This window comes from Pollicipes pollicipes, unplaced genomic scaffold (genome assembly GCF_011947565.3).
Source record: "Pollicipes pollicipes isolate AB1234 unplaced genomic scaffold, Ppol_2.1 Scaffold_6686;HRSCAF=7923_pilon_pilon_pilon, whole genome shotgun sequence".
Lineage (NCBI taxonomy): Eukaryota > Metazoa > Arthropoda > Thecostraca > Pollicipedomorpha > Pollicipedidae > Pollicipes > Pollicipes pollicipes.
Genome location: NW_023596921.1, coordinates 22,153,715 through 22,165,107, shown reverse-complemented (window position 1 = coordinate 22,165,107; position 11,393 = coordinate 22,153,715). Strand labels below are relative to the sequence as shown.

Here is an 11,393-nt window from a genome sequence, read left to right as displayed (position 1 = left end):
GATTCCTTTCGGCTAGCTCCACCAGGTAGTGGTCGCACGTGCGACGAGAAGCGCTCAGGTGCCATGGATTTACCGGGCTTAGATTCGCATATAGCTATCACCGGGTTCGCACTGATTGGTGATCTTTTAGCGTCTCCATACAATCAGCTCGAAGCTCTCACGACCTTCACTATCTTCGCTTAATCAGCGGACAGTTTCACTGCGTATAAATGCATCGTTTGATGGTTACCGACTGGGTGTCAGGTGTGAGGGGAGTTGCTACTGAATATCATCGTAGGGCAGAATGAGGTAAATGACGGCGCTAGATACATTCGTAAATATGTTGTGCATTTACTGATACCACTATTGTGTGATTTGCTTACATTTAGTTGACTCAGGCCGTTTTGGACGATGAGAAATGCCCACGCCGACACCTGCGTACCTGGTATCACTGGTGTAGGCCTCCCACTTAGGTTGGACAACTGAATCCAGTAGGCAATCTACACACCCACGCGATTGGTATGAGTAGACCCAACGCACACGCGTGGGCGCTGTAGCACGTTCGTTCATCGACTTGCTAAATGCTTTCAAAAGATAGCCTTTCTTGACTTACCCGCCTCAACCCGGTTACACCGAATGACGTTGACTATGGCGCCTCCGTTAGCTCTCTGAAAGAATGAGAGGATGGCAAACACTTCCAGCTGATTGTATGGCGACTTCACAAAATTACCACGCTGCCAGCCTGGTGACGGACTTCCGTGGAAACTGGTCCGGTTTCAGGGCGATTTGACAAGGCAACTGACAGTTGACAAGTGTCATTAATTAGCCATCTTAGGTAAATAGAGCTCACCAAAAGAACAGAGCAAAGCTGTTTTGTTTCTGAATTGTCACACACGCACAGTCCCCGTGCAACACCGCGAAATCGCACTTCAAACAAACGAATCCGCCGACTTTGTCTGCAGTGAAGAACCCCGGGATGGTGACTGGGGGTCTGTCACATAAGCAATCTCTAACAAATGTGCGGCATACTCTGACTCCGAATTATGTGCAACCCAAATCAGATTCACGTTTGTCTTCACATTTTGTGGGAGTCATCCGTTCCCGCTACACCGACCCCTTCTGCAGTGCCTTCGAAATGTACCATACTAGGATATCGATTGGGTGTTGAATTGAACAGATCCAGTCATTGGATTCTAAGATAAGGGATCTCAGGGCGGTCAAAAGAATTCGCTCAGCGTTCTTCGCCTCCCAAATGCCCCAAATTTGGTACATTTTGACTTAATTCAGAGAAAAGTTAATGCGAGAGGTGATTAAGTGCTCGGACAATATTGCAGCTGAATGTAATTTATTCCTTGCGAGTGACGACTGGACGTTTTCAGAATGTGGAGCTCCAAATATTTCAAGTGATGGATAGTGTAACCGTTTGGCCCAGACTGAAAACGGTGGAGTTCGGTAGGTTAGGTGATGTAGCAAACACTGTCCTATATAAATACCCTGGCCCTGCCTGCTTCAGATTATCCATTACCTTTCAGAGTTACGTTGAAGTATGAAATTTAAATGCACTTTTAGCCTCTCTAACAGAATGGTTTATTTTCCAGCATTCAGAGGCCACATTGTGTGTAATGGAATTCCAGCTCGCATCATACTCCCGACTCGTGTCGTTATCGTCGGGAGACACCAACTGGGACGATTGTGGCACCAGCGACGCGTCCACTTTAAGGCTCAATCTCCTGGACACCGGCTTCCTGGTGATCTCCTCCGGCTCTCGAGAACTGGAGACAATCAGCTTTACCAACGGCACTGAGGACTTTCGTGGCGTATTCCGAGATAAGCACCTGCTCTTCTTGCAGCGTATCGGCAACAGCTTCCGCCGATTCCGCGTGAAGTTTGCACGCGGGGCGGAGGCGGCTTCATGTGTACGTGAAATATCAAAATATTTCTCGGTCAAAGGCAGTGAGTCTCTAAACACAGCAAGCAAGTCCTCAACCAACGAGTTTGACAAAAACAGCAAGCCTGAAATAATGCGCGGAGATGTTCCTGTTTCGGAGATTGCGGCGGCTGTCTTAGAGCAGCAGACGTCTCGACTTCCATCCGCATACGGCGCACCAGCCAAGCTGTTGAGTGATCACGTGGAGCAGAGCATCCGGGCGCACATCATGGATCCCACTTTTCCAAGCTTTGTTGAAGCGGTAGAGCAAGCCATGCGGCAGATGTCGTCGTCCTGAGCTTTGGGCTCAGTCGCAGGTGCTCCGATGTCTAGTCAGGACGTTCTGTGTCGTCTACTTGCTCTACGAAATAAAATAACTGGTGCGTTGAGTTGGCATTTGGTAATGTGTCATGGACGGGAATTGTCCAGTACCGTCCTCTCTGAATCATGAATAGCGGTCCAGTGTCTAGCTGGCGACGCTACGTCTGATGGTCATACCATAGGCGACGAACTTATCAGAGTGGCCGACGCGGATACGGGGCGGTCACGAAGCACCGACTCGATTACAACGTGCGTGTCCAGGCCATTTCTAACAAAAATATACCAAATATAGGTGCAACCACACGGCGACTACTGCGACACAATATACGACGGACATCTGTCATATATGGCTCACATCGACTGCAGGCTATCGAAAACAGGGCAGAACGCCTATCACTGGTGCACAATCCAGAGCACATGCTGACGACATTCTTCATGATCTTGTGCGATGTTCAATTGTCACACGACGTAAAATTAGCGGACTTGCAAGTTAGCACAGCCTGCAATTAAGCATTCGGTCAGAATTTTCATAGTATGTGCACTCAGTTCTGCCTGTTTCAGCGAAAACTCTACGCAGCTGAAAAACGCGCACACTTCGCCTAAGCCTTAGCATACATTTTGTATGAATCTTCGTTCCCACCACCGCAAGAGACTTGAGCAGTCTACCTCATGTTATCGAGTCTCGCCCATCCCGCAATGTCTTCACAAGAGGGCAGCGGCTAGGGGTACCAATCCCTTCATTCTGCAGTACTCTCAAGATCAAAACAGGTAGTATAATGCCCTCAAAACTGGGAGTAAGATCTTCCAGTCCATACGCTCACTTTTACCCTGCTCTTAATTCAAACCTGCCAGCTTGTGCATGTGACTCACCCAGAAGGCACGTCGCATCTGGTCTTCACTGTCCTTTGTACACTTCCATCAGAACCCAACATTTTCGTATTCTAAGAAATTTTAAACCCCGCGAGTTTTCAGCATAGCCAGCCTCTGAGCAAACTAATTGTCTATAAATAGCACAGCAGCAATAGTCCTAGTCATCGTAGAAAAACCAGGAGAATGGAGAGATAGCTACGATGATATTTCGGCAATGATACTTTCAATTATATTTTTAAACCTGCCTGCATCGAAACGGAAAGACATGTTGCCGAAATATCTACGCATCTTTCTCCATTAGCCCAGTTTTCAACGAGGAAGAAGGCTATTATTACTGCCATATATATATATATATATATATATATATATATATATATATATATATATATATATATATATGCATGATGTTCCTTGGGCGCTGCATGACCTACAGCAGTCGATGCGCCCTAAAACCCCAAATCATCATCATCATCACCATGATGTTCCTCGCAAGTACACTTAACAACATACAAAATTAATGGTCTCTTTTACGTTGCGAAAATCTGTAGTGGTGGCATTGCCAGGTTTACAGTCACCCTAAAAAATGCGATTTTATCGCAATGGTTAATGATGCAAAGCCTGGCTCACCTCTCAGCGCATTGGGCCGATGGAGCAGTAGTTGGGATCGCAGATGGCTCGGCGCCGCTGCCGCGCTGGTGGTCAGCAGGAGATAATCGCGATTATGTTAGCAGTAGCGTGATCAAGAACAACGTCTAGAGAAAAGGCTCATGCGTTTTGCCGTAATCGTACATGTGAATGTGAGTGTGATAGTATGGAATTAAAAAAAAACCTTTTAAGTCACGTGAAGATCAGCCGGTGGTAGAACGGGAACATTTTGTGTAGTCCAATGTGTACCATTTAGGCAGGTGACTGTCTTGAGAACTGGCTTTGCGCTGTCGACATTGACACTTTCTTGAGAACTCTGCGTGGCGTCAATTTTAAGACATGTAAAGATTACGATTGGAATGAGAAAATGACAATTGCGCCCTGCATGTCATCGTTTCAAGCCTTTGCACTCATTCGACTGGAAGATCCCTACTTCTGGCCTGGTGGTTAGGAAGTCTCAAATCGCGTGTTGCCAGATGCATGGGGTACAACACTAGGAGAGAGAGTGGCGAGCTGAGCACAATACTGGGGGAAATAGTGATAAGTTGGCACAATGCCAGGAGAAAGAGTGGCGAGTTGCATCATGTCTAACTAGTATCAGGGTCATTTATTCCAAATCTGTGAGATGTATGGCAGTCTTGAGCACCTTAGCTGATGGGCACAAAATGACCATTGTAGTCGGCGCGCCCTAAAACATCAATTAACAGCAAATGAGTGGCTCATTGATGCACAGCAGCTCCTTCTGCCTTTCAGTGTACTTCCGGCCGCATACGTGCACGCGTCTTGGAATGAGCGAGACATGGTGTTTACCTATCTTTGACAGTTCTAGCGATCGGTGTAAATGTGCGTTTGAGGGCTGCGATATACCTAGACCAATTTGAATTCCATACTGAGTGATGGGAAGTACACGTATCGTATATATTACAAAACATTTGACGCCTGCTTGCCAATGCTTTCGAGGTGGCGTGAGCTTTATTCCGAGAGGACGAGCAATGCATATATCAACTGTGCCTGGGCATGTTGTATGGGTGATATAATGTACCGACCATATGTCATAGAGACTTACTGTCAATGATTGACTGTCAGGATTGCCATGACTTATTGTCATCCAGACAACAGCTTGACATCTACATCACATCATATGTAGATCCATAATTTCTAGTTGAACCAACAAAACCGAGGTGGCAGTGGCTGTAAAACAAACGCTGATCGATAAAAACGGCAAGCATTTGTCGAGTCGCGATCACTATGAATTGTGAGATGACGAAGACGAGCGGATTTGGACTTTAAGTTGTATAAATCATTTAGCTTGTTTGCGATACAACTTGCTCTATGACAAAAGAGAAACATCAGCACGACTTCTCCTAACGTGTGATAAAATTTACCTCAGGGTGGGACAAAGTTACCCATTTAAAGGATGCCATTCAGAAGTTGGTTGCCAAAAGACGAAGATGTGCTCTCCAAAACTTTACCGTTAAATCTGAAGGTAAGGTTAAAGCTGTCTTCATATCTAAGCATATTAGTCATATTCTCCCCAGTTGTAGCAGGAGGGAGCTCAGGGTAAAAACGGATGCAACTATTCCTCCTTTCCGCCTATTCCCGTTTCTGGGGTCTCTCTCCGCCTACCAGACGCCAGAATAAGGGATGCCGCTAACCAACGTGCTTCCAGACAGTGGAGCACTGTTAGCAATAATGAATTCTAAGCCGGGCGCTAAAGTAAAATTGACCCGCTGATGATTATGGGTTTGTTTCGTTTGGCTCTGATGCATTCAGCCCTGGTAGACTAGCATTCAACGCATTCAGCCAGCAAAGCCACAATAACCAAAGCAAATGGCAAGGCAGTTGCCGCGCCCTTAAAACTTAATAACCAACATTCAGCGTATCTTACTAAGACCAGCGGTCCATGCCGCTGAGTAAGCAGCATATGCATGTACACTGCACCGCGCATACCGTTTACGAGTATGTGCATGTACGTAAGCGTTGTCGGCATCCGCAAGCATTACACCAGGTCTGTCGATTCCCCGATGTCTGCAGAGCGACACGCGAACTCACTCGGGGTCCGGGCAGCAGCCTGCCCGTCATGTTACTGAAGCGATACGTGTGGCGCACGGCACGGTCCGGCAATGGGCCAGAGAAGGCCATGCAGGCGTCATGCTGGCGGCGCAGGCCGGCCGGCTGCCCTCTATCGAGTCCCCATCACGCCGAGTCAGCCGGCTGGGCTGGCTGCACCGATCCACTGCAGCTACTGCTTTATAATGTACGACGGTTAGTCATTGCGATGGTCGTAGAGATCTTCTGCACGTTTATGTACAAACGTAGGCGACGGAGTGTGGTTGCTACTCCTAGGCAGGTGCCCATGCGCGAGCTGGAATGTATTGTCGTAAATTTTACCGTGACACTCGAAAATTAGAGGACGGAGCGTAATTTTGCGAGAGATGCAGAAAAGGATCATCGTTGCAGCGAATGACAGCAGAACTTCACTAACTAGTTGCTCTAGTTCTAGTTCACTAGCATTTTCACTAGCATTTTGTGACGTTTCAGATTTTGGGATTTTTAAAATGCACATTTTCGCCGGCCACTTTTCGCAACTATCTTAAGAGCACAAGAGAGCGATGTCCGCATCATGACTTGTGAGTTCTGCGATGGGTGCATTTTTAATTAGCATGATATACAACCAAACGTTATAGCCAAATTACGGAAGGATTTGAAACGAGTGATGTAGGATATCAATATGCATGTATTAAAATTCCTGCGTTCACGTGAATATTTTTGTTTCGCACTGATTTGGTTGATCAGAATATGACTGTGTCTTTAGTCCGTGCACTGTTCCTGTTTTTCAGGAAATACATGCTCCCATGGCATCTAAATTAACAGCACAAACGCATTTGTGATAGTTTTTGCGATAGAATATGCTGATCACATCCGCTGTACATACCTACCAGCGTCGTCCAAAAAACAGGAAAGAATTTGAATCTATCACAGCACAACCGCCACCGGAAATGATCAGCAACGCTCCCAAACGGCGGGCCTTTAAGGCTGGCATCTCCATTCATAAACGGGATGCCGGGATTTGTCAGCGCCCATTGTCAGCGTTTTATGTCGATATCGCTAAATTCAGTGGTCGTCTTCGGTTGATTTATAGCCGTAATCTCGACGATATCAAGCTGGGAGGTCTTGTGCAAACGGCACATTTGTTCTGCAGTATCCATTCCAGGCAAGCTCTGCATTTTCTGCAGCGCACTGGTCGCAGCGGAGCGCGCGCAGTGTGCTGTTATGACGTTTCAGAGAAGCCTGCTGATGCTCGCAGAGGTTCGACAGAAGTTTGCTACAGGTGCGGCCGGTTTTACCAACAAGCTGGACTGCGCAGCGATCCGATGAGAACGTGTCGCTGAAATCGCATCACGCTCTTCCAGTTTTGTCAACAGCATAGCTGCAATGGGACGAGTATCGAGACGTGAAACGACATTGCCCCTGCCCCCCCCCCCCCCCCGTATTATAAGTCGCCTGCACCGCCCCCCCCCCCCTCCCTCCACGCTCTGTCCCGTCATGATGCGGCGCGCCGTGATTCCCATGGCCGGGCGGTCCGACTGAGCGCCCTGACGTGTCGGCAGGTCGGACGGCTCGGCGCGCGCCCCGAGCCCGCCAGGCTCCGCCCCTCGCCGGCGGCTCTCTCCCCAGCTGGCTGCGCGGCCGGCCCGGTCGCAGCGCAGTCTCGCGCCCGCCGCCGCCCCGCCCGGACGCCGCCCGCCCGCTGCCGACCGGCCGCCGCCCATGCGAGCTGACCCCGCCGGCGCACCATGAGTAAGGTGGAGCTGTTCGGCGTGCGCGTGACGCCGTCGCGCACGTCCAAGGCGCTGTGCGTGATCACGGCCGGCGTGGCGTTTGTACTGGGTACGGTGCTGGGCGTACTGATCCCGCTGTACGTGCTGCCGCCGCTCTACGGCTCGGCGGAGGTGGCGCCTGGCCGCGGCCCGGCGCCGCAGACGGTTGTGCAGGACTACGCCAGCGCGCGCGGCAACCTGGTGGAGGTGTTGACGCGGCGGCCGCCGGCCGAGACCCCGCCGCGCGCCGTCATGCCGCCCATGGACACCGTGCGAGACGCTGACGCGCCGTCGCAAGCGACGACGACGACACCGCTGCCTGAGCTGACATTGTCGTCGTCGCCGACGCCGACGACCACGACGGACGAGCCGACCGCGCCGCCGCCGACGGAGGCGCCGGTGCCGGCCGCCGGAAACAATACAGATGACGAAGGTGTGGCCTCGTCCCGACTCACGGACGGCATCTTCTGGAACGCAGCCGTGGAGGCGGCGCTACCGCGTGGCTTCAGCCAGCGTGACGTGGACGAGTGGCGCGAATTCTGCCGCCACTCGGCGCTCGTCAAGGTGGAGGAGGGCTGCGGCCGCATGCAGAACCGGCTGCTAACGTTCGAGAACGGCACGCAGTCGTGCTGCCGTTACCGGCAGAACTTCGACCAGATCCAGGGCGAGATCTTCAGCTTCCTGCTGAGCCGCGAGCTGGGCATCGGCAACCTGCCGCCCACCTCGCTCATGCTGGTCCAGCCGGGCGAGTGGCAGTGGTCGGCGGTGCGCGCGCAGCTCAACCTGGCCCAGTGGGCCGAGGACCGGCCGGTGGTGCTGACGCGGTTCCAGGAGCAGCTCGCGCCCGCCTACATACCGGAGGTGCTGCGCAGCGCTGAGCGCCGCCTCCACCCGACCGACCTAGACCTGCGCGGCCTGGAGCTGGAGCAGCATCGCGCCACGGTGCTGGAGCTGGCGCAGTGGTCCGACCTCATCGTGTTCGACTATCTCACCGCCAACCTCGACCGCATCGTCAACAACCTGTACAACATGCAGTGGAACCCGAGCATGATGGAGGCGCCTGCGCACAACCTGGTGCGCGACCCGGCCACCGGGCTGCTGCTCTTCCTGGACAACGAGTCGGGCCTGCTGCACGGCTACCGGCTGCTGGACAAGTACGAGCCGTACCACCGCACCATGCTGGACGCCACGTGCGTGTTCCGGCGCCGCACGGTAGAGAAGATCCGCCAGCTGCGCGACGCCGGCGACGTGGGCGCGCGACTGCGGCGTGCCTTCCGACAGCGCCACCCGGAGCTGCTGCACTTCTTGCCCACACTTCCCGAGAAGAGTATCAAGATCCTGAACGCGCGCATCGACAACGTGTTCGAGGTGATGGAGCGGTGCGAACGGACGTACGGTCGGTAGCGGCACCGCCGCGGCGCCGCCAGACAGTGCTTTAACGCCCTCGTGTGTCCGCGCAGTGTCCGCGCGGTGTCCGCAGTGTCCGCGCCTCGCTATCGTGCAGCCGGCCCGCCCACCAGCCATCTGACCATTTTGTCGGCCGCTCGTCATTTTGTCCCGTAATTGAGCGCCGCTCGCGGCCCCGTGATTACCTCGAGTGGAGACGACCGGTGCGCCGGCTGCTCTGCCAATCACGGGTCGGGGACGGGGCCGCCGGCCATCAGCTGACCACCTCACAAGCGCTCACGCTCTCTCGCGCGCCGCCGCTAACGCCGCGCGTGGGTCTGCCCGTGGCCCTCTCTCCTCGCCGTCGCTCTGGCCGCCGCTCTCTCCGCGGCGCAGGGAGCCGACCGGCCGCGCCTCTCCGCCCGGTCCGGTGGACCGGTGGCGGCGGCGGCCGGGGTACGCGCTATTTGGAAGGGTCGCCGCCCGACCGGCCAGTGATTTACGCTCTGCTCAATCGTTACGGCGCGCCGGCATTCCTCGGAGCGGAAAGAATGCTCCCCGGATGGATTTGGGGACGGCGGCGAGTCGATGCCGTGTGATGGGACGCGGCGGTGCTGGCGGCCTCCTTGGTCGCGCTAATGACCGGCCGGAGGTGGCCACTCGCCGCCAAACGGTTGCACTCTCAACGCGCCACGGTCGCCGCTTTATTGGCCATTCCGTCGGCCGCTCCCACCGGCAACTGAGTGCTCTCGTAATTGCGCTAATGCCGCCGTTAGAGTAAACAAAGCGGCAAGCATTAAGACACACAACGATTAAGATGCAATCGACCACTTTCGTTTCGGGCCTCCCCGAACTTCATTAGTGCGGCACACTCTATCAGCAGATAATCGTTTCGCGCCGCTTTCAGCGCGCTGCCGGCCGTTCTCTGTGAGCCGCGCCGCGCCCCGAACGTCGCCCGCGCGCCGCGATTGAGCGCGGAGGGCTGGACGCACCGCAGCCCCGCAGTCGGACTCTGTTTTTCCGTGCCCCGTCCCCGCCCCCCGGCGCGATCCAGCCCGCCGATAGGGCCGGCTAACTCGGGGCTAATCGCTCACGATCGCCGACAGATGCAGGCCGGAATTTTATCGCGCTGACCTTTGCTTTTGTGACATTAAAAGGCGTATTGAGCGGCGCGGCGCCGGCGGTGGGCCCGGCTGCAGGGCCGGATTGTTGGACCGTTGTGCGTGTGAATCACCATAACATTCGTCGCTCGTGGGCGGCGATCAGCTGTGATACATTATAACTCATATTGCCCATATTGTGCGTCGTCTGTATCCCTGTTATGACTATACTGTGTCGCTCGTTAGCAGTCATATTTAACACACGGTGCCGCGCATGTCCGCACAACGAGCGGCACCCGGGTCGACGCGCGGCGCGTCCATGTGCGCGTCCTGCACGGGTCCGCGGCGCGCGGCCGGCTGCCGTGTTTGCCGTCGTGTTCGGTACCGGCTCGCGGAACCCGTTCAAACAGCCGAGCGAGTTTTTGTGCTAGTCTGATTCAATAGAATGTATGTGTGAAGTGTAAGTATGCATGCCGGCCGGGAGCGTGGGCGGCGGCCACCGGACCGGTGTGGACACAGTCGGCTGGCCGCGCCGCCTGCGCCGCCGCAGCCGGCCAGCACAAATGTTATTTCTACGTGTGTACATAATACATGGCAAAGGAGAGAGCTGCATTTGGCGCCGGTGCGAGGAAAGGGTAATGGGACGAAGGGAGCCACTGTCCTTGGCCGTGGAGGCGAAAGGAGGCGGTTCGGAAAGCGAAATACTCTGGAACTGGAAGCGCTCCTTCACCGCCATACCTTCCTTGACCGTAGCCAATTGGATGGAATGATAAGCTCCGAGGGAATCAGTCAGTTTGGGCTGCGGACATCCACATGAGTACAGCGTACTGGTCTCGGCTTATCGTTCGGTTACGGTCAAAGCTTGCAATCGGTGGGGCTACGACCACCGCTACGTCTTCCTGACCTATTTAGCGACGCCAAAATCCTCTGCATCCACATGGGTCATTTCCTTCCATCGGAAGGGATCTGAGGAAATAATGCTCGCTGTGTGGCTTCGGCCACATAGTGGGGCTTATTCCGTCAACATACGATGCAAAACAAGGCTAGTTGCGATTGTAATACCAGTATTGTCACGACTCTTCCCCAAAATGTTGATGAATGGCCCATCTACATTTCTGCATCATATCGATTACTCCGAGACAGTATGGTGCAATCCTGCTGTGTATCTTACGACTGCTGTGCCTCCCTGCCTACTTGTGGTCAGCTCACTGTCCTGTCTCGAGAAGCAGTTGTCTACGCTTCAGTTTGCAGTTGCAGTTGTCTACGCTAAAATTACGCCCACGCTCACGCTCGCAACAGGTTCTGAGTGGAGTAAGTGTTCTGACTATCGTCCTCGTCTATTGT

The 11,393-nt window shown here is 53.6% G+C and overlaps 1 protein-coding gene across 1 annotated transcript; it reads left to right on the top strand.

Annotated features, from left to right (window-relative positions):
• The first annotated feature begins 7,476 nt into the window (after window positions 1-7,476).
• LOC119108530 (extracellular serine/threonine protein kinase four-jointed) lies at window positions 7,477-10,653 on the top strand. Its single transcript, XM_037232113.1, has one exon. The coding sequence runs from the start codon at window positions 7,540-7,542 to the stop codon at window positions 8,965-8,967; it is 1,428 nt and encodes a 475-aa protein (XP_037088008.1). The 5' UTR covers window positions 7,477-7,539; the 3' UTR covers window positions 8,968-10,653.
• The last annotated feature ends 740 nt before the right edge of the window (window positions 10,654-11,393 follow it).

What these genes read in the sequence shown, in the direction of transcription:
- LOC119108530 (XM_037232113.1), top strand. Translation starts at nt 7,540, where the DNA reads ATGAGTAAGGTGGAGCTGTTCGGCGTGCGCGTGACGCCGTCGCGCACG.